Below are 22,773 nucleotides of genomic sequence, written 5' to 3' on the forward strand. Positions count from 1 at the left end.
CACATTTGTACTGATCAGACCAAAGGACAGATTTCCACTGGTCTAATGTCCATTGCTCATGTTTCTTGGCCCGAGCAAGTCTCTTATTATTGGTGTCCTTTAGTAGGGGTTTCATTGCAGAAATTAGACCATGAAGGCCTGATTCACACAGTCTCCTCTGAACAATTGATGTTGAGATGTCTGTTACTTGAACTCTGTGAAGCATTTATTTGGGATGCAATCTGAGGTGCAGTTAAATGAACTTATCCTCTGCAGCAGAAGTAAATCTGGGTCTTCCTTTCCCGTGGCGGTCCTCATGAGAGCCAGTTTCATCATAGCGCTTGATGGGGTTTTTGCGACTGCACCCTACCTACACCCTATCTTGTCACAACACAACTAATTGTCTCAAACACATTAAGAAGGAAAGAAATTCCACAAAGGAACTTTTAACAAGACACCCGTTGAAATGCATTCCAGATGATTACCTTGTGAAATTGGTTGAGAGAATGGCAAGAGTATGCAAAGCTGTCATCAAGGCAAATGGTGGCTACTTTGAAGAATCTCAAATATAAAATATATTTTGATTTGAACAACTTTTGGTTATAACATGATTCCTGATGTGTTATATCATAGTTTTGATTTCTTCACAATTATTCTACAATGTAGAAAATAATTAAAATAAAGAAAAACCCTTGAATGTGTAGGTGTGTCCAGACTTTTGACTGGTCTGTGTACACACACACACTACTCAAGTTCAACACAACCACCAGATATTTTTTTTGCTGACCGCGTTCTTTCAGTTTCCCTGAAGAATTGTATGTTAAACAAACACATTCAACATTTGTGTGCATTTACCACATTTCTCCAATGTGGTGTTTAGTGTCCGCTAAAAATCAGTGCTGTGTGTTTCTGTTTGCTGAGGTATTTGCGCAAGGTTCCTCTATTACTCTGCTCTCTTGCCACCATCATATCTGATACCACATACACCCCTCTTTTTACCAGACGTGTGTGTGTGTGTGTGTGTGTGTGTGGGGGGGCTGTGTTTCTCACCCTGCGCTGTAGCCTCGTGGGCGTTTTTCTAAGCACTGCTGTCTTTCTCGCGCTGCTGCCTGGAAAGACCCAAGTAGTGTCAGCTAGTAAAAGGTGTGTGAGTGTATATGTAAGCGTTGCTCTGGTTCTCTCTCTCTGTCTCTCTCTCTGTCTCTCTCTCTGTCTCTCTCGCTCTCTCTCTCTGTCTCTCTCTGTCTCTGCCGACTGGGAAGGAAAGTGTTATCAAACCCAGTAGTGTGGTCTATTAAAAGGTGACCTCTGTTTTTCTAGGTTGCCACCAAAAAAGAATGGACAGATTCTAGTTCTGAATATCCCAAATGCTTGACAGGGAGGTGGATGAGAGGGTGAGGGATGGGAGAGGCGAAGGGAAGAGAGGAAGGGGGAGGTGGATGAGAGTGAGGGATGGGAGAGGCGAAGAGAAGAGAGAGGAAGGGGGTGGTGGATGAGAGAGTGAGGGATGGGAGAGGCGAAGGGAAGAGAGAGGAAGGGGGTGGTGGATGAGAGGGTGAGGGATGGGAGAGGCGAAGGGAAGAGAGGAAGGGGGAGGTGGATGAGAGTGAGGGATGGGAGAGGCGAAGGGAAGAGAGAGGAAGGGGGTGGTGGATGAGAGAGTGAGGGATGGGAGAGGCGAAGGGAAGAGAGAGGAAGGGGGTGGTGGATGAGAGGGTGAGGGATGGGAGAGGCGAAGGGAAGAGAGAGGAAGGGGGTGGTGGATGAGAGAGTGAGGGATGGGAGAGGCGAAGGGAAGAGAGGAAGGGGGAGGTGGATGAGAGTGAGGGATGGGAGAGGCGAAGGGAAGAGAGAGGAAGGGGGTGGTGGATGAGAGAGTGAGGGATGGGAGAGGCGAAGGGAAGAGAGGAAGGGGGAGGTGGATGAGGGACAGGAGAGGCGAAGGGAAGGGGGTGGTGGATGAGAGAGTGAGGGATGGGAGAGGCGAAGGGAAGAGAGGAAGGGGAGGTGGATGGGAGAGGCGAAGGGAAGAGAGAGGAGAAGGGAAGAGAGGGGAAGGGGGAGGTGGATGAGGGACAGGAGAGGTGAAGGGAAGAGGAGAGAGGAAGGGGGAGGTGGATGAGGGACAGGAGAGGCGAAGGGAAGAGAGGAAGGGGGAGGTGGATGAGAGAGTGAGGGATGGGAGAGGCGAAGGGAAGAGAGGAAGGGGGAGGTGGATGAGAGAGTGAGGGATGGGAGAGGCGAAGGGAAGGGGGAGGTGGATGAGAGAGTGAGGGATGGGAGAGGCGAAGGGAAGAGAGGAAGGGGGAGGTGGATGAGAGAGAGGGATGGGAGAGGCGAAGGGAAGAGAGAGGAGAAGGGAAGAGAGGGGAAGGGGGAGGTGGATGAGGGACAGGAGAGGTGAAGGGAAGAGGAGAGAGGAAGGGGGAGGTGGATGAGGGACAGGAGAGGCGAAGGGAAGGGGGAGGTGGATGAGAGTGAGGGATGGGAGAGGCGAAGGGAAGAGAGAGGAGAAGGGAAGAGAGGGGAAGGGGGAGGTGGATGAGGGACAGGAGAGGTGAAGGGAAGAGGAGAGAGGAAGGGGGAGGTGGATGAGGGACAGGAGAGGCGAAGGGAAGAGAGGAAGGGGGAGGTGGATGAGAGAGTGAGGGATGGGAGAGGCGAAGGGAAGAGAGGAAGGGGGAGGTGGATGAGAGAGTGAGGGATGGGAGAGGCGAAGGGAAGGGGGAGGTGGATGAGAGAGTGAGGGATGGGAGAGGCGAAGGGAAGAGAGGAAGGGGGAGGTGGATGAGAGAGTGAGGGATGGGAGAGGCGAAGGGAAGAGAGGAAGGGGGAGGTGGATGGGAGAGGCGAAGGGAAGAGAGGAAGGGGGAGGTGGATGAGAGAGTGAGGGATGGGAGAGGCGAAGGGAAGAGAGGAAGGGGGAGGTGGATGAGGGACGGGAGAGGCGAAGGGAAGAGAAAGGAAGGGGGAGGTGGATGAGAGAGTGAGGGATGGGAGAGGCGAAGGGAAGCGAGAGGAAGGGGGAGGTGGATGAGGGACAGGAGAGGCGAAGGGAAGAGAGGAAGGGGGAGGTGGATGAGAGAGTGAGGGATGGGAGAGGCGAAGGGAAGAGAGGAAGGGGGAGGTGGATGAGGGAGAGGCGAAGGGAAGAGAGAGGAAGGGGAGGTGGATGAGGGACAGGAGAGGCGAAGGGAAGAGAGAGGAAGGGGGAGGTGGATGAGAGTGAGGGATGGGAGAGGCGAAGGGAAGAGAGAGGAGAAGGGAAGAGAGGGGAAGGGGGAGGTGGATGAGGGACAGGAGAGGTGAAGGGAAGAGGAGAGAGGAAGGGGGAGGTGGATGAGGGACAGGAGAGGCAAAGGGAAGAGAGGAAGGGGGAGGTGGATGAGAGAGTGAGGGATGGGAGAGGCGAAGGGAAGAGAGGAAGGGGGAGGTGGATGAGAGAGTGAGGGATGGGAGAGGCGAAGGGAAGGGGGAGGTGGATGAGAGAGTGAGGGATGGGAGAGGCGAAGGGAAGAGAGGAAGGGGGAGGTGGATGAGAGAGTGAGGGATGGGAGAGGCGAAGGGAAGAGAGGAAGGGGGAGGTGGATGGGAGAGGCGAAGGGAAGAGAGGAAGGGGGAGGTGGATGAGAGAGTGATGGATGGGAGAGGCGAAGGGAAGAGAGGAAGGGGGAGGTGGATGAGGGACGGGAGAGGCGAAGGGAAGAGAAAGGAAGGGGGAGGTGGATGAGAGAGTGAGGGATGGGAGAGGCGAAGGGAAGAGAGGAAGGGGGAGGTGGATGAGAGAGAGGGACGGGAGAGGCGAAGGGAAGAGGAAGGGGGAGGTGGATGAGAGAGTGAGGGATGGGAGAGGCGAAGGGAAGCGAGAGGAAGGGGGAGGTGGATGGGAGAGGCGAAGGGAAGAGAGGAAGGGGGAGGTGGATGAGAGAGTGAGGGACGGGAGAGGCGAAGGGAAGAGAGAGGAAGGGGGACGTGGATGAGAGAGTGAGGGACGGGAGAGGCGAAGGGAAGAGAGGGGAAGGGGGAGGTGGATGAGAGAGTGAGGGACGGGAGAGGCGAAGGGAAGAGAGAGGAAGGGGGAGGTGGATGGTGGAGATGGTTTCCAGCCTCAGGGAGGAAGACAACAATTAGGGGCATGAGAGATGGAGTAAAGGTGAGGCTGGGTGAAGAGAAGGGGAAGTGGGGGTGGGCTGGGGGAGAGGAGGGAGACAGAGGCTGGTAGTGTGCTCTAGAGGAGAGATGGAGTAAGGGTGAGGCTGGGTGAAGAGAAGGGGAGGTGGGGGTGGGCTGGGGGAGAGGAGGGAGACAGAGGCTGGTAGTGTGCTCTAGAGGAGAGATGGAGTAAGGGTGAGGCTGGGTGAAGAGAAGGGGAGGCAGGGGTGGGCTGGGGGAGAGGAGGGAGACAGAGGCTGGTAGTGTGCTCTAGAGGAGAGGAAGCGACAGAACAGAAGCGAGATGGAGGGAGAGATCTTATGACAGGGTCACGAGAAATAAATCAGACCTCAGACTGATCTTTCACTGAGGACAAGGGCCGTGTTCCAGTACTGTAACACAGCCTCTTCTCTCCTTGGGCAATGTCCCAATACTGTTACATCCTTTTCTCTCTTTGGGCTGCATCCCAATACTGTGAAGAGGAAATACAAAACTGACCTTACATCAGCAGCGTCTTTTATATATTATACAGTACCAGTCAAAGGTTTGGACACACCTACTCATTCCAGGGTTTTCTTTATTTGCACTATTTTCTACATTGTAGAATAATAGTGAAGACATCAAAACTCTGAAATAACACATATGAAATCATATTAACCAAAAAATCTACTTTATATTTGAGATTGTTCAAAGTAGCCACCCTTTGCCTTGACAGCTTTGCACACTCTTGGCATTCTCTCAACCTGCTTCATGAGGTAATCACCTGGAATGCAATTAGCAAGTGTGCCTTGTTAAACGTTTGTTTGTGGAATTTCTTTCCTTAATGCGTTTGAGCCAATCAGTTGCGTTGTGACAAGGTAGGGGTGGTATACAGAAGATATCCCTATCTGGTAAAAGACCAAGTCCATATTATGGTAAGAACAGTTCAAAATAAGCAAAGAGAAACGACAGTCCATCATTACTTTAAGACATGTTCAATCGGGAACATTTCAAGAACTTTGAAAGTTTCTTTAAGTGCAGTCACAAATACCATCAAGCGCTATGATGAAACTGGCTCTCATGAGGACCTTCACAGGAAAGGAAGACACAAATTTACCTCTGCTGCAGAGGATAAGTTCATTAACTGCACCTCAGATTGCAGCCCAAATAAATGCTTCACAGAGTTCAAGTAACAGACACATCTCAACATCAACTGTTCAGAGGAGACTGCATGAATCAGGCCTTCATGGTCAAAATGCTGCAAAGAAACCACTACTAAAGGACACCAATAAGTAGAAGAGACTTGAATGGGCTAAGAAACACGAGCAATGGACATTACACCAGTGGAAATCTGTCCTTTGGTCTGATGAGTCCAAACTGTCTTTGTGAGACGCAGAGTAGGTGAACGGATGATCTCCGCATGTGTTGTTCCCACCATGGAGGAGGAGGTGTGATGGTGTGGGGGTGCTCTGCTGTTGACACGGTCTGTGACTTGTTTAGAATTCAAGGCACACTTAACCAGCATGGCAACCACAGCATTCTGCAGCGATCCGCCATCCCATCTGGTTTGCGTTTAGTGGGACTATCATTTGTTTTTCAACAGGACAATGACCCAACACACCTCCAGGCTGTGTAAGGGCTATTTGAACAAGAAGGAGAGTGATGAGTGCTGCATCAGATGACCTGGCCTCCACAACCACCCGACCTCAACCCAGTTGAGATGGTTTGAGATGAGTAGGGCTGCAGCGTTAAGGAAAAGCAGCCAACAAGCTGAGCAGCTTATGTGGGAAATCCTTCAAGACTGTTGGAAAAGGAAAGAAATTCCACCGGTTAACTTTTAACAAGGCACACCTGTTAGATGAAATGCATTCCAGGTGACTACCTTATGAAGCTGGTTGAGAGAATGCCAAGAGTTTGCAAAGCTGACATCAAGGCAAAGGGAGGCTACATTGAACAATCTCAAATATAAAATAGATTTTTTGGTTAATATGATTTCATATGTGTTATTTCAGAGTTTTGATGTCTTCACTATTATTCTACAATGTAGAAAATATTAAAAATAAAGAACCCTTAAATGAGTAGGCGTGTCCAAACTTTTGACTGGTAATGTATATATATTTTTTTAACCTTTTATTTAAGTAGGCAAGTCATTTAAGAACAAATAGACAACAGACAACACAGCATGGTAGCGACACCACATGACAACAACATGGCAGCAGCACAACAGTTGTCTAGGAACAACTTCATCCTCCTCCTCGGTGTTGTATCAGACTGAAGAGAGGAGCAGGGCCCTTCTACATAGCAGCAGAGAGATGGAGAGAGAGAGAGCCTGAGGCACAGTTATATTTACTATCCGCTAGGAAAGAAAGAGGAACAACTGCAGGGGGAGTAAAGAGGGGTTTCCATGACAACCGAGATATGGCTGCTCTTCACAAACCTTGAATGTAGGTGTTGGTGTTTCTTTCTCCAGCTCTTTCAGTTTGCAGATATAGCAGATTTCTGTTTAGGGATTGACATGGCAGTAGCCTGGTGGTAGCCTGCCTCAGGGTATATGTGTATTTGAGAAATATGGGTTACCAGCAGCCCCCTTGGCTAGTGAGAGTTTAGCCAGCTAGCTGAAGTAAATCTAGCTAAAACGGTTACTTTGCCAAATGTGTGTGTTGTGAATTTTCATAAAACCACTGCATCAGAAAGTGAATTTCTGATTTGGACAAGTTCAGATGGTACCTCGCCGTTTCTTTCCGTCTCATGCGTGCTAGACACGACCCCGGTGAGGACAGCTGGTGACAGAAATCAATTAATTACCAGGGAGAACAGAGAAGCAACGGTATGATGGACCTGTAGGCCTGGAGGGGAACACCACTCCTTTAAAAGACAAGTGGCTCAAGTTGTTTAATCTCACTCAATTATATGGCTGTTATTGTCTTCCATACCCCCCCCCCCCCCCCCCCCCCCCTCATCTCACTCACTCAGATGGGTGTAGTATTGGGACAAAGAACCTTTGACATATCTGAGAGCATAAACAGTTTAGTGTAATCAATTAGACCCGTTCCCAGTACTGTTTTGTAATGCATGGTGTCTGGCTGGGCCCTGGAGAGGCTTGTATTAGATAAAGGAGATGAGGGTATGGCTGGGTCCCGAGTTTCTGCTGGAAAGACGAGGGTCTACTTCTGGCAGTCAGGTCATGTGACAGTTTTGTTTGAACCAATCCCCTGCCTCCCCTGGATTATATACGGAACAAAAATAGAAACGCAACATGCAAAAATGTCATAGATTTTTACTGAGTTACAGTTTTAGGAATTCAGTCAATTAAAATAAATAAATGAGGCCATAATCAATGGATTTCACAACTTGGAATACATATGTGCATCTGTTGGTCACAGATACCTTTTAAAAAAAAATGGGACTCACAGTGGTCCACAGGATCTTGTCACTGTATTTTTGTGCATTCAAATTGCCATCGATTTGAAATGCATTCTCTAAAACGATGTTTGTAGAGAAATCAACATTCAATTCTGGCAACAGCTCTGGTGGATATTCCTGCAGTTAGCATGCCAATTGCACACTCCTCAACCTGAGACATCTGTGGCATTGTGTTGTGACAAAACTTCACGTTATATGTTGGCCTTTTTTTTATTGTCCCCAGCACAAGGTGCACCTGTGTAATGTTTAATCAGCTTCTTGATATCCCGCACCTGTCAGGTGGATGGATTATTTTGACAAAGGAAAAAAACTCACTAACAGGGATGGACACTTTACATGTTGTGTTTTCTTTTTTTGTTCAGTGTATGTCATTGGTTGGATGGAGCCTCATTTGAACCCATTCCTCTGTTTTACGATTGTTACTCTTCTCACGGAAGTGCACTCATTCATTCCTCATCATGGATTGGAAAGGATTGGTGAAAGAAGGACTGTGAAGGCAGTGGCAACTCCCTGTAGCCCATACCTACACCAAGCCAATGATTTTACATTCATGAGGTGGGAGTGAGCAAGTACTATTTTATGGAAACTGTGAGGGGAGTCTAACTAGTTGGTTGTACAGTAGTAGGATTTCATAGTAACCCCAAACCGTCCTATGGTTTGTAGTTGACCGTGGGGGTGAAACGAGCCACTGTGTGAATGGATACTGCAGTGCAGGCTGGGTTGAATGGTGGTTCTGGTGGGGGTGTCGGTCTGAGGAGGAGGACATGGCTGTGGCGATCTGACAATCATCTGGTTCCTTCTGTTAGAAGCTGTCTGCTGTTGTCGTAGCTGTTTGTGTTAAAGAACGACACTGTTGAAACGGATCTCACTGGATTCCCCTTCACCCTGGCACTCACAACTCTCGCTCTCACTCGCTCCGTCTCGCCCGCTCGCTCTCTGTCTCGCCCGCTCGCTCTCTCTCACCCGCTCGCTCTCTGGCTCACCCGCTTGCTCTCTGGCTCGCCCGCTCGCTCTCTCTCACCCGCTTGCTCTCTGGCTTGCCCGCTCGCTCTCTGGCTCACCAGCTCACTCTCTGGCTCACCAGCTCGCTCTCTGGCTCGCCCGCTTGCTCTCTGGCTCGCCCGCTCGCTCTCTGTCTCGCTCGCTCTCTGTCTCGCTCGCTCTCTGTCTCGCTCGCTCTCTGGCTCGCTCTCTGTCTCGCCCGCTCACTCTCTGGCTCGCTCTCTGTCCCGCCCGCTCGCTCTCTGGCTCGCTCTCTGGCTCGCCCGCTCGCTCTCTGGCTCGCTCTCTGTCCCGCCAGCTCGTTCTCTGGCTCGCTCTCTGGCTCGCTCTCTGTCTCGCAAGCTCGCTCTCTGGCTCGCTCTCTGTCTCGCCCGCTTGCGCTCTGTCTCGCCCGCTCACTCTCTGTCTGTCTCGCTCTGTCTGGCTCGCTTCGCTCTGGCTCGCTCTGTCTGGCTCGCTCGCTCTGTCTCTCTCTCTGGCTCGCTCGCTGTCTCTCTGGCTCGCTCGCTGTCTCTCTGGCTCGCTCGCTGTCTCACTCTGTCTGGCTTTGAATACTATCCTCTCCAGTGATTTATTGAAGGTTTGATGTAATTTACACACTTTTTAAATGTTATTTTATGAATAGCATTTGCACACCTATCCAGCTAAATTAGCGCACCTGTTACACAGCACAGGGTGTCGGATGCATTTGCTGTTTGTTTTGTTAGTGTTTCGGATTATTTTGTGCCCAATAGAAATTAATGCTACAAAATGTGTCATTTTAGAGTCGCTATTTTAGAAAATAATGTTTCTCACACTTCTACATTAAATGTGGATGCTACCATGATTACTGATAGTCCTGAATGAATTGTGAATAATGATAAGTGAGAAAGTTAGAGGCAGAAATATCATACCCCTAAAACATGCTAATCTCCCCTGGTATTGTAATGCTGAGAGATAAGCATGTTTTAGGGGTATGATATTTATGCCTCTAACTTTCTCACTTATCGTTATTCACAATTCATTCAGGACTATCAGTAATCATGGTAGCATCCACATTTAATGTAGAAGTGTAAGGAACATTACTTTCTAAAAAGGTGACTTTGAAATGACACATTATTTTGTGCCCAATAAAAATGAATGGTAAACAATCTGAAACACAACCAAAACAAACAACAAATACACCAAACACATTTGTAGAGTCACAAGCTTCATGTAAACGTTGCATTCTAGGGTTATGGGTCCAAATGCAAAAATGTTGACTACTTTAATACACAGGTGAATTTGTCCCAATACTTTTGGTCCCCTAAAATGTGGGGGGGAACTATGTACAAAAATAGTTGTAATTTCTAAACCGTTAACACAATATGGATGAAAATACCCTCAAAGTTGACAGTCTGCACTTGAACCTAGTAGTCATTGTGTCATTTCAAATCCAAAGTGCTGGACTACAGAGTCAAAACAACAACTTCTAAAGGTCAATGTAGGTGTGTGTGTCCAGGTACAGGAGAGAGTGGTGCTAGCAGTGGGTGTTCAGGTACAGGAGAGAGTGGTGCTAACAGTGGGTGTCCAGGTTCAGGAGAGAGTGGTGCTAACAGTGGGTGTTCAGGTACAGGAGAGAGTGGTGCTAGCAGTGGGTGTTCAGGTACAGGAGAGAGTGGTGCTAGCAGTGTGTGTCCAGGTACAGGAGAGAGTGGTGCTAGCAGTGGGTGTTCAGGTTCAGGAGAGAGTGGTGCTAACAGTGGGTGTCCAGGTTCAGGAGAGAGTGGTGCTAACAGTGGGTGTTCAGGTACAGGAGAGAGTGGTGCTAGCAGTGGGTGTTCAGGTACAGGAGAGAGTGGTGCTAGCAGTGTGTGTCCAGGTACAGGAGAGAGTGGTGCTAGCAGTGGGTGTCCAGGTACAGGAGAGAGTGGTGCTAGCAGTGTGTGTCCAGGTACAGGAGAGAGTGGTGCTAACAGTGGGTGTCCAGGTACAGGAGAGAGTGGTGCTAGCAGTGGGTGTCCAGGTACAGGAGAGAGTGGTGCTAGCAGTGGGTGTTCAGGTACAGGAGAGAGTGGTGCTAACAGTGGGTGTTCAGGTACAGGAGAGAGTGGTGCTAACAGTGGGTGTTCAGGTACAGGAGAGAGTGGTGCTAACAGTGGGTGTTCAGGTACAGGAGAGAGTGGTGCTAACAGTGGGTGTTCAGGTACAGGAGAGAGTGGTGCTAACAGTGGGTGTTCAGGTAAAGGAGAGAGTGGTGCTAACAGTGGGTGTTCAGGTACAGGAGAGAATGGTGCTAACAGTGGGTGTTCAGGTACAGGAGAGAGTGGTGCTAACAGTGGGTGTCCAGGTTCAGGAGAGAGTGGTGCTAACAGTGGGTGTTCAGGTACAGGAGAGAGTGGTGCTAACAGTGGGTGTTCAGGTACAGGAGAGAGTGGTGCTAACAGTGGTTGTTCTGTGTGTGTGTGTGACCAGGTACAGGAGAGAGTGGTGCTAACAGTGGTTGTTCTGTGTGTGTGTGTGTGTGTGTGTGACGAGGTACAGGAGTGAGTGGTGCTAACAGTGGTTGTTCTGTGTGTGTGTGTGACCAGGTACAGGAGAGAGTGGTGCTAACAGTGGTTGTTCTGTGTGTGTGTGACCAGGTACAGGAGAGAGTGGGGCTAACAGTGGTTGTTCTATGTGTGTGTCCAGGTACAGGAGAGAGTGATGCTAACAGTGTGTGTTCTGTGTGTGTAACCAGGTACAGGAGAGAGTGGTGCTAACAGTGGTTGTGTGTGTGTGTGTGACCAGGTACAGGAGAGAGTGGTGCTAACAGTGTGTGTGTGTGACCAGGTACAGGAGAGAGTGGTGCTAACAGTGTGTGTTCTGTGTATGTGTGACCAGGTACAGGAGAGAGTGATGCTAACAGTGTGTGTGCTATGTGTGTGACCAGGTACAGGAGAGAGTGGTGCTAACAGTGGTTGTTCTGTGTGTGTGTGACCAGGTACAGGAGAGAGTGGTGCTAACAGTGTGTGTGTGAGACCAGGTACAGGAGAGAGTGGTGCTAACAGTGTGTGTTCTGTGTATGTGTGACCAGGTACAGGAGAGAGTGATGCTAACAGTGTGTGTTCTATGTGTGTGACCAGGTACATGAGAGAGTGGTGCTAACAGTGTGTGTTCTGTGTGTGTGTGACTAGGTACAGGAGAGAGCGATGCTAACAGTGTGTGTTCTATGTGTGTGACCAGGTACAGGAGAGAGTGGTGCTAACAGTGTGTGTTCTGTGTATGTGTGACCAGGTACAGGAGAGAGTGATGCTAACAGTGTGTGTGTGTGTGTGACCAGGTACAGAAGAGAGTGGGGCTAACAGTGTGTGTTCTGTGTATGTGTGACCAGGTACAGGAGAGAGTGATGCTAACAGTGTGTGTTCTATGTGTGTGACCAGGTACAGGAGAGAGTGGTGCTAACAGTGTGTGTTCTGTGTATGTGTGACCAGGTACAGGAGAGAGTGATGCTAACAGTGTGTGTGTGTGTGTGACCAGGTACAGAAGAGAGTGGGGCTAACAGTGTGTGTTCTGTGTATGTGTGACCAGGTACAGGAGAGAGTGATGCTAACAGTGTGTGTTCTATGTGTGTGACCAGGTACAGGAGAGAGTGGTGCTAACAGTGTGTGTTCTGTGTGTGTGTGACCAGGTACAGGAGAGAGTGGTGCTAACAGTGGTTGTTCTGTGTGTGTGTGTGTGTGACCAGGTACAGGAGAGAGTGGTGCTAACAGTGGTTGTTCTGTGTGTGTGTGACCAGGTACAGGAGAGAGTGGTGCTAACAGTGGTTGTTCAGGTACAGGAGAGAATGGTGCTAACAGTGGTTGTTCTATGTGTGTGTTCAGGTACAGGAGAGAGTGGTGCTAACAGTGGTTGTTCTATGTGTGTGTTCAGGTACAGGAGAGAGTGGTGATAACAGTGGTTGTTCTGTGTGTGTGTCCAGGTTACAGGAGAGAGTGGTGCTAACAGTGTGTGACCAGGTACAGGAGAGAGTGGTGCTAACAGTGGTTGTTCTGTGTATGTGTGACCAGGTACAGGAGAGAGTGGTGCTAACAGTGGTTGTTCTGTGTTTGTGTGTGACCAGGTACAGGAGAGAGTGGTGCTAACAGTGGTTGTTCTATGTGTGTGTGACCAGGTACAGGAGAGAGTGGTGCTAACAGTGGTTGTTCTATGTGTGTGTGACCAGGTACAGGAGAGAGTGGGGCTAACAGTGGTTGTTCTATGTGTGTGTGACCAGGTACAGGAGAGAGTGGGGCTAACAGTGGTTGTTCTATGTGTTTGACCAGGTACATGAGCGAGTGGTGCTAACAGTGGGTGTTCAATGTGTTTGACCAGGTACATGAGAGAGTGGTGCTAACAGTGGGTGTTCTATGTGTTTGACCAGGGACAGGAGAGTGGTGCTAACAGTGGGTGTTATGTGTGTGTGACCAGGTACAGGAGAGAGTGGGAAGAGTACATTCATCAAGCAGATGAGGATCATCCACGGGGCGGGCTACACAGAGGAGGACAAGAGGGGTTTCATCAGGCTGGTGTACCAGAACATCTTCACCTCCATGCAGTCTATGATCAAAGCCACAGAGAACCTCAAGATCCCCTTCAAATACGAACAGAACCGGGTAGGATGTACAACCACAAAAAAACAATACCTTCTACACACACAACCAGAATTAGCTTGGTCAGAACGCATCCACAGTCTCTCACTCTTCCCTCCTCTCTCTCTCTCTCTTTCTGTCTCTCTGTCTGTTTCTCCCCTCCCTCCCCAGTCTAATGCCATGTTAGTGAAGGAGGTGGACATAGAGAAGATCTGTGGTTTCGACCAGCCCTACATCAGCGCCATCAAGACCCTGTGGGCCGACCCTGGGATACAGGAGGCCTACGACAGACGCAGGGAATACCAGCTTTCAGACTCCACTAAATAGTATGTCCTGGTGTGTCTCTGTGTGTAAGAGGTTGTTCGGGTCGGGAGGGGTGGGTGTGAGCGCACTTGGATGTGTGTGTTGGGGTTAAGGCATTTTGCGCGTGGGTTTTTGTGTGTGTGTGGTTCACTGCAGTGCCTCTCGACCGGTTGCCCCCACTCCGGAGAGCTGATGGATAGAAATAGAGTGAGAGACTGGCTCTCACTCACACACACACAGTGCTTTTGGAAAGTATTCAGACCCCTTCACTTTTTCCACGTATAGTTATTTTAAAATACAAATGTATACCTGTATTTGGAGTTTCTCCCCATTCTTTTCTGCAGATCCTTTCAAACTCTGTCAGGTTGGATGGGGAGCGTCGCTGCACAGATATTTTCAGGTCTCTCCAGAGATGTTCGATCAGGTTCAAGTCCGGGCTCTGGCTGGGCCACTCAAGGACATTGAGATTTGTCCCGAAGCCAATCCTATGTGTCTTCGGGACACTCTTGGCTCTGTGTTTAGGGTAGTTATCCTGTTGGAAGGTGAACCTTCGCACCAGTCTGAGGTCTTGAGCCCTCTGGAACAGGTTTTCTTCAAGGATCTCTCTGTACTTTGCTCCGTTCATCTTTCCCTTGATCCTTACTAGTCTCCTAGTTCCTGCCGCATAAAAACATCCCCACAGCATGATGCTGCCTCCACCATGCTTCACTGTATGTATGGTATTGGCCAGGTGATGAGCAGTACCTGGTTTCCTCCAGATGTGAAGCTTGTCATATAGGCCAAAGAGTTCAATCTTGGTTTCATCAGACCAGAGAATCTTGTCTTTAGGTGCCTTTTGGCAAACTCCATGCGGGCTGTCATGTACCTTTTTACTTAGGCGTGGCTTCCGTCTGGCCACTTTAACATACAGGGCTCTGGCTGGGTCACTCAAGGACATTCAGAGACTTGTCCCGAAGCCACCCCTGCATTGTCTTGGCTGTGCGCTTAGGGTTGTTGTCCTGTTGGAAGGTAAAACCTTCACCCCAGGTCCTGAGAGATCTGGAGCAGGTTTTCATCAAGGATCTCACTGTACTATGCTCCATTCATCTTTCCCTCGATCCTATCTAGTCTCCCAGTCCCTGCCACTGAAAAACATCCTCACAGCAGGATGCTGCCACATCACCGTAGGGATGGTGCCAGGTTTCCTCCAGACGTGACGTTTGGCATTCAGGCCAAAGACTTCAATCTTGGTTTCATCAGACCAGAGATTCTGACCCCAAGTGGGCTGTCATGTGCCTTTCACTGAGGAGTGGCTTCCCTCTGGCCACTCTACCATAACGGCCTGATTGGTGGAGTGCTGCAGAGATGGTGTCCTTCTGGAAGGTTCTCCCATCTCCACAGAGGAACTCTGGAGCTCTGTCAGAGTGACCATTGGGTTCTTGGTCACCTCCCTGACCAAGGCTCTTCTCCCCCGATTACTCAGTTTGGCCGGGGGACCAGCTCTAGGAAGAGTTGGTGGTTCCAAACTTCTTCCATTTAAGAATGATGGAGGCCACTGTGTTCTTAGACCTTCAATGCTGCAGACATTTCTTGGTACCCTTCCCCAGATCTGTGCCTCGACACTTTCCTGAGCTCAATTTTGAGTCTCATAGCAAAGAGTCTGAATACTAATGTAAATAAGGTATTTCTGTGTTTTTAAAAGCCTGATTTCGCTTTTTCATTATGGGGTGTTGTGTGTAGATTGATTGAGGATTTTTTTTCCATTTGAGAATAAGGCTGTAACGTAACAAAATGTGGAAAAAATCAATGGGTCTGAATACTTTCTGAATGCACTGCACACACACACACACACACACACACACACTACAGTTCATACACTCCTCTCTCCACCCCTCACACTCAGCTAATTGAAAGCTAATATTGAATTTACACCATTGCTTTACCTTCTAAAGGTTCTGGAAATAATTCTCCAGTACTTATTCTTCAATAAAATGACTACTACACACACATTTACCATTTACACAATCTATTGCTGACATTTAAGTCAAGTCAAACCTTAGAATATAGTGAATCGTGTGTGAGCGTAATGTTGATCTTTGATTCATGGTTGATTGCCTGTTAATGTTATGAGAGGACACCATATCTGCTGACACCCGGCTAATTGGACGTGAGGACCTTGATAAGCTGAAATGGGGGTGTTTGAGTTGGACTGGGATGGAAAACGAACGCCTGCACACCCCAGGGCATCTCCAGGACCAGGGCTGAAGAATCGCTCTCAACGCTGCCCCCTGTCAAAAACCCTGTTGAATTACAGCTAATCAGTCTCTTCTGCCCTGTGTGCGTGTGTGTGTGTGTTACATGCTGACCACAGTGCTCACGTTGCGAGCATTGCAAAATAAATGTACACATACAGTCGTGGCCAAAAGTTTTGAGAATGACACAAATATACATTTTCACAAAGTCTGCTGCCTCAGTTTGTATGATGGCAATTTGCATATACTCCAGAATGTTATGAAGACTGATCAGATGAACTGCAATGAATTGCAAAGTCCCTCTTTGCCATGCAAATGAACTGAATCCCCCAAAAACATTTCCACTGCATTTCAGCCCTGCCACAAAAGGACCAGCTGACATGTCAGTGATTCTCTCGTTAGCACAGATGTGAATGTTGACGAGGACAAGGCTGGAGATCAGGTCATGCTGATTGAGTTTGAAAAACAGACTGGAAGCTTCAAAAGGAGGATGGTGCTTGGAATCATTGTTCTTCCTTTGTCAACCATGGTTACCTGCAAGGAAACACGTGCCATCATCATTGCTTTGCACAAAAAGGGCTTCACAGGCAAGGATATCGCTGCCTGTAAGATTGCACCTAAATCAACCTTTTATCGGATCATCAAGAACTTCAAGGAGAGTGGTTCAATTGTTGTGAAGAAGGTTTCAGGGCGCCCAAGAGTCCAGCAAGCACCAGGACAGTCTCCTAAAGTTGATTCAGCTGTGGGATCGGGGCACCACCAGTACAGAGCTTGCTCAGGAATGGCAGCAGGCAGGTGTGAGTGCATCTGCACGCACAGGCAGAAGACTTTTGGAGCATGGCCTGGTGTCAAGAAGGGCAGCAAAGAAGCTACTTCTCTCCAGGAAAAACATCAGGGACATACTGATATTCTGCAAAAGGTACAGGGATTGGCCTGCTGAGGACTGGGGTAAAGTCATTTTCTCTGAATCCCCTTTCCGATTGTTTGGGGCATCTGGGGAAAAAAGCTTGTCCGGAGAAGACATGGTGAGCGCTACCATCAGTCCTGTGTCATGCCAACAGTAAAGCATCCTGAGACCATTCATGTGTGGGGTTGCTTCTCAGCCAAGGGAGTGGGCTCACTCACAATCAATTTTGCCTAAGAACACAGCCATGAATGGTTCCAACACATCCTCAGAGAGCAACTTCTCCCAACCATCCAGGAACAGTTTGGTGACGAACAATGCCTTTTCCAGCATGATGGAGCACCTTGCCATAAGGCAAAAGTGATAACTAAGTGGCTCGGGGAACAAAATATCTGTATTTTGGGTCCATGCCCAGGATACTCCCCAGACCTTAATCCCATTGAGAACTTGTGGTCAATCCTCAAGAGGCGGGTGGACAAACACAAACCCACACATTCTGACAAAGTCCGAGCATTAATTATGCAAGAATGGGCCATCAGTCAGGATGTGGCCCAGAAGTTAATTGACAGCAATGCCAGGGCGGATTGCAGAGGTCTTGAAAAAGAAGGGTCAACACTGCAAATATTGACTCTCTGCATCAACTTCATGTAATTGTCAATAAAAGCCTTTGTGACTTATGAAATGCTTGTACTTATACTTCAGTTTTCCATAGTAACATCTGACAAAAATGTCTAAAGACACTGAAGCAGCAAACTTTGTGGAAATTAATATTTGTGTCATTCTCCAAACTTTTGGCAACGACTGTACATGTTATTCAATGATTGCACCCACACTGCTTGCGGGCGTCAATGAGCGTCTGCTTAGCCAGGCGCTAAAATAGAACTTGGTTCTATTTGTGACGCTTGACGCGCTGCAAGACCCGCCTCTCCCAGCTCCTCATTGGTTTTTAGGAGCATATACCCACGTGGGCGATTGAAGGATGAACTGAGGTCCACAGTCCAGTTGGTGGTGGTAATGCACCTTTAAAGTTGGTTGCCAACCGCCATATAAAGTCAAAGGAGAAGAAGAAACTTGAAGGAGGAGAGATTACCAGAATCAAACTCGGTTTACCCTTTTATCTGTGGATTCATTGTTGGAGTAGAGGACCTTGTGCATTTCAGGTCAAATAACAACCCGATGTTTATATAATGCTTATCGACCTGTGCCCAAATTAATATAGTTGGTTCAGAGTTCGTTTTGATATTTCAACCTGCGTGTCCTGATCGCGTCTGGTGTGGGTGGCCAAAATCAACAAGCACGTGATTGGCGCACAAACGAGCAGTCTGGTCAGCATGTTGGTGTGTATGTGCAGCCATCCAGTTACTTTAGTGATAGACTGTGTGTCTGTGTGTATCTTCAGTTACCTTAGTGATATAGACCGCGTCACCGCGGAGGGATATGTTCCTACTCAGCAGGATGTGCTTCGTGTCCGGGTCCCCACCACGGGAATCATAGAGTACCCGTTTGACCTGGAGAACTGCATCTTCAGGTACCGTCACGGTACTGCAGCGAGGGACTGCTCCTTCTCTGCCTCTGCTGCTTCCACCGACGTCCTCACTATGTCACTGTCCTGCAACACACTGACACACACACACCCAGGTCCCCACATAGCAACTCTCTGAGACTGGGCCCACTCAGGACAACCCAACTGTTATGCAATCGTTGCAGAACCCCAAACTAGAAATGATGCGAAATAGCATCAAAATGGCTTGTTGTGTTGATGCAAAAATGGCTACAACTCAACTAAAGCCTTTTATTGTGAAGGTAAAGACCTAAAACGGCCATTCTCAGAGTTGCTTTGGGGGGTGAGTGGGTCTGTGTATGGGGCTCGGGGTGGTGGTAGAAGCCTAATATGGACCAACACTACTGTTCTAAACTTGGTACGGTCGCCCAAGCCTTCCACACGGGACTGATCCACCTTCTCTGGATTGGTAGGGGGTGTGGCGGTAATGCTTACTGTCTACTGTGCTTTATATGACTGTGGTCTGTCTCTTTCTGTCTCTCTCGCTCTTTCTCCCTCGGTGTGTAGCTATCTAACTGATCTGGACCGTATCTCAGACAACAACTATCTGCCCACACAGCAAGATGTTCTGAGGGTGCGAATCCCCACCACCGGCATCATAGAGTACCCCTTCGACTTGTCAAGCATCATTTTCAGGTAGACAATGCTAGCGTGCTAACTTTAGCCTAGCAGACACGTCATAGTCAGGTGGAGTTGCTAACATTAGCCTAGCAAATACATCATTTTCAGGTAGACAATGCTAACGTGCTAACTTTAGCCTAGCAAAAGCACCAGTGGCGCAACTAACGTCAGCATCCTTTTCAAGTAGAAGAGGCTAAGGTGCTAACATTAGCATAGCAAATGCATCATTCAGGAAAGGGATGCTAGCATCAGCATCAGTGCCCTTGTGCAGTCATGTTAACCAGTGAATCATCCCGTGGCCCTGCTCCATTACTTCTTAAAATGCATCTTCCTTTTCTCAAAGTAAACACCGCTTTGGCATGAGAGCATCGGTGAAAGTTAGAGTCCCACATTAAGCTTTCACCAATCCAGTCATGTCATTAATTAGTGGTTACTTTACATTAAGGAAGGATACATTTATCAGTATTTGGACAGGGCATACCGATGTGTGCGTGTACATCTCGCATGTCATACGCTCTGGTTGTTCCATAACTATCATTGAACTCTTCAATCAGCAGTGGACAGAGCTGTGTTTTATTGTAGGCTTGATCTCCACCATTGATCTCTCTCTCTCTCACACACACACACACACACACCCAACCTCCTCCACTCATACACTCACACATCCTCGTGAGTCCAAAAGTCCTACATTCTGGCGCCCGTCTTTTGAAAATGGGTCACCCTCTTTCTCCTCTCCTCCCCTCTGTTCATCCTGGCAGAGGAAAGGAGGTCGTCCTCTCTCTCTCTCCCAGTGAAGGATGTTATTTCGGGCCTGGGGTCCTGCAGGGCTCTGATTGGCTCTTGCTCTCTGTGGACTGCAGTACCCCATGCTACAGCAGGAGGGCGTTTCATCACAAATGAAATCACATACATTCACTTCTGGAAAAACGAAAAAAATTAAAAATAATCTTGTTTAATTCAAAGACAGGACTATGCAAATCTAGGCCTCGAAGTCCATAGTACTGCTGGTTGCCTTTTCCCTGGATGTTAAATCATTGATTAAGATCACTGACTTAGAACAAGTCTCACCTGGTCTGAATCAGTTCCTGGTACATAATGTAACTTTATCAGATAGACTAACATTTTACGTGACTTAACTTTACTTCTACTTGAAATGTTTAACACAGAAGAACACTTAACAAAACCTAAAAGACAACCTAGGAGGACAGTGGCAAAGAGAAACGGAAGGAAGAAACCTTGACATGCACACACTCTCACACACACACACTCCAGTCAGAACTACTCGGAGGACACACTCCTGTCGTTCACCCAGCAAAGGAATCCTGCCATCAGAGGTGCTTTCTGTATCCCTCCATCTTCTTCCCTTTTTTATTCTCATCCCTTCCTCAGTCTTCATCTGCTCCTCTTTCTCTGTTCCTAGTCCTCTCTCTACCTCCTCTCCCGTTCTCCTCTTTCTCTGTTCCTAGTCCTCTCTCTACCTCCTCTTTCTCTGTTCCTAGTCCTCTCTACCTCCTCTTTCTCTGTTCCTAGTCCTCTCTCTACCTCCTCTTTCTCTGTTCCTAGTCCTCTCTCTACCTCCTCTCTCGCTCTCTTCTTTCTCTGTTCCTAGTCCTCTCTCTACCTCCTCTCTCGCGCTCTTCTTTCTCTGTTCCTAGTCCTCTCTCTACCTCTTCTAACGTTCTCCTCTTTCTCTGTTCCTAGTCCTCTCTCTACCTCCTCTCTCGCTCTCTTCTCTGTTCCTAGTCCTCTCTCTACCTCTTCTCTCGTTCTCTTTTTTTTGTCTCACCTCCACCAGGGTTGCACAATTGCGCTTGGCTAATGCTTCAGGAACACAGACACACACACACTAGGGAATGGTGGGAGAGCTGGTTTGCTTTTTTTGCCCTCCCTTCATGCCACTGGGTGGACTAGGTAGCATTTTCCTCCATCCACTGATCCAGGATCTGATATACCTTCATCCCCCTTATGGTTAATGTTTGGAATTGGGGTAAGGTTATCTGATCCTAGATCTGAGGTTAGGGGCAACTTGTGAATGGTGATGGGCACCGCTCACTCTTTACTGATGATCCATTCACTGGGTAACACTTTATGCATAGATAAGGTTATAAACTGCCTATAACATAGGCCTACATAAACTAAATGATGTAATGATAATAAGCAGTTTAAAGTCAGATCTTCAAGAAGTAAAGTGTTACCTACATTTGTTTCCACACTGTGTTACATACAGTATCAGTCAAAAGTTTGGACACATTCATGTAGTAACCAAATCAAAATATATTATATATTTGAGATTCTTCTAAGTAGCCACCCTTTTGCCTTGATGACAGCTTTGCAAACTCTTGGCATTCTCTCAACCAGCTTCATGAGGAATGCTTTTCCAAACGTCTTGGACTTCCCACATATGCTGAGCACTTGTTGGCTGCTTTTCCTTCACTCTGCGGTCCAACTCATCTCCCGAGTGATTGTGGAGGCCAGGTCATCTGATGCAGCACTCCATCACTCTCCTTTGTCAAATAGACTTAGACAGCCTAGAGGTGTGTTTTGGGTCATTTCCTGTTGAAAAACAAATGATAGTCCCACTAAACCCAAACAAGATGGGATGGTGTATTGATGCAGAATGGTGTGGTAGCTATGCTGGTTAAATGTGCCTTGAATTGTAAATAAATCACCAACCGTGTCACCAGCAAAGCAACCCCACACCATATTGCTTTCCTGTTCTTGAAATGTTCTGCATTGACTGACCTTCATGTCTTAGAGTAATTATGGACTGTTGTTTCTCTTTGCTTATTTGAGCTGTTCTTGCCATAATATGGACTTGGTCTTTTACGAAATATGGCTATCTTCAGTATACCACCCCTACCTTGTCACACACAACTGATTGGCTCAAACACATTAAGAAGGAAAGAAATTCCACAGATGAACTTTTAACAAGGCACACCTGTTAGATGAAATGCATTCCAGGTGACTACCTCATGAAGCTGGTTGAGAGAATGCCAAGAGTGTGCAAAGCTGTCATCAAGGCAAAGGGAGGCTACATTGAAGAATCTCAAATATAAAATATATTTTGATTTGTTTAACACTTTTTTATGTTACCACATGATTCCATATGTGTTATTTCATGGTGTTGATGTCTTCACTATTATTCTACAATGTATAAAATAGTCAAAATAAAGAAAACCCTGGTATGAGTAGGTGTGTCCAAACCTTTGACTGGTACTGTATGTCAGTTTATGATCTGCGTGTGTTTTCCACCGTAGGCTTTCCTAACTGGGACCTCTCAGGGCCATAGATGAGACAGTGAACAAACTGTCCTCCATGTTGCCACCAAACGTTCTCGTTTAGAGTCTCAGTTGAATGGGATTGTCTTGGAACGTTAGGTGCCAAAATGGCGGTCATTAGGATTCTACTTCTCAAGTTCACTTTGAACCATCTCAAATTTTCCACCACCCTCTGTATATGTGTGTGGTTTTGGGCTAGGTCTTCATGTAGCTGTTGAATCCATCCATACACTAACTGTAAGTGGAGTTAAATCACAGACATAGAAAATCAATGAGGACTGATTGATACCAACCCTTCTGCATGGGTGGATTCAGGAAGTCATTTTAGAGTTTTTAGACAGTCTTATTAGTTGTTCTACAAACACAGCAAACACTTTAACATCTCTTCTCTCTCGTCCTCCGTGTCCTGGCACCTCTCCTCGCTCCGTCCATGCTCCAGGATGGTGGATGTAGGGGGTCAAAGGTCAGAGAGGAGGAAGTGGATCCACTGCTTTGAGAACGTCACTTCCATCATGTTCCTGGTAGCCCTCAGCGAGTACGACCAAGTCCTGGTGGAGTCTGACAACGAGGTGTGTACACACACACACACACACACACACACACACTAGGGAAAGGTGGGAGAGATGTTTCGCCTTTTTGTCTTCCCGGTTTCCCATAGTGGAACATTGGTGAACTAGGTAGAATTTGACTCTTTCCAGTGATCCAGGGTCAGATATGCCTTTATCCCCTAATGGTTCGTTTTTGGAGTTGGGATTAGGTCATCTGATCCTAA

At 47.9% G+C, this 22,773-nt stretch overlaps 1 protein-coding gene across 4 annotated transcripts in view; it reads left to right on the top strand.

Annotated features, from left to right (window-relative positions):
- Positions 1 to 22,773, top strand: part of LOC110528895 (guanine nucleotide-binding protein subunit alpha-11) — a 50,663-nt gene that overhangs the window by 11,786 nt on the left and 16,104 nt on the right. For 2 of the 4 annotated variants that reach the window (XM_090240270.1, XM_036982765.2), the window contains exons 2-5: positions 12,943 to 13,127; positions 13,275 to 13,429; positions 18,610 to 18,738; positions 22,441 to 22,570. In XM_090240270.1, the coding sequence (XP_090096396.1) occupies positions 12,943 to 13,127; positions 13,275 to 13,429; positions 18,610 to 18,738; positions 22,441 to 22,570 (599 nt within the window). Of the gene's footprint in view, positions 1 to 12,942; positions 13,128 to 13,274; positions 13,430 to 17,940; positions 18,070 to 18,609; positions 18,739 to 22,440; positions 22,571 to 22,773 lie in introns of all 4 variants that reach the window. The other 2 variants (XM_090240271.1, XM_036982766.2) reach the window with 2 other exon arrangements.

Source organism: Oncorhynchus mykiss, chromosome 7, assembly GCF_057628025.1.
Source record: "Oncorhynchus mykiss isolate SJ-2025 chromosome 7, ASM5762802v1, whole genome shotgun sequence".
NCBI lineage: Eukaryota > Metazoa > Chordata > Actinopteri > Salmoniformes > Salmonidae > Oncorhynchus > Oncorhynchus mykiss.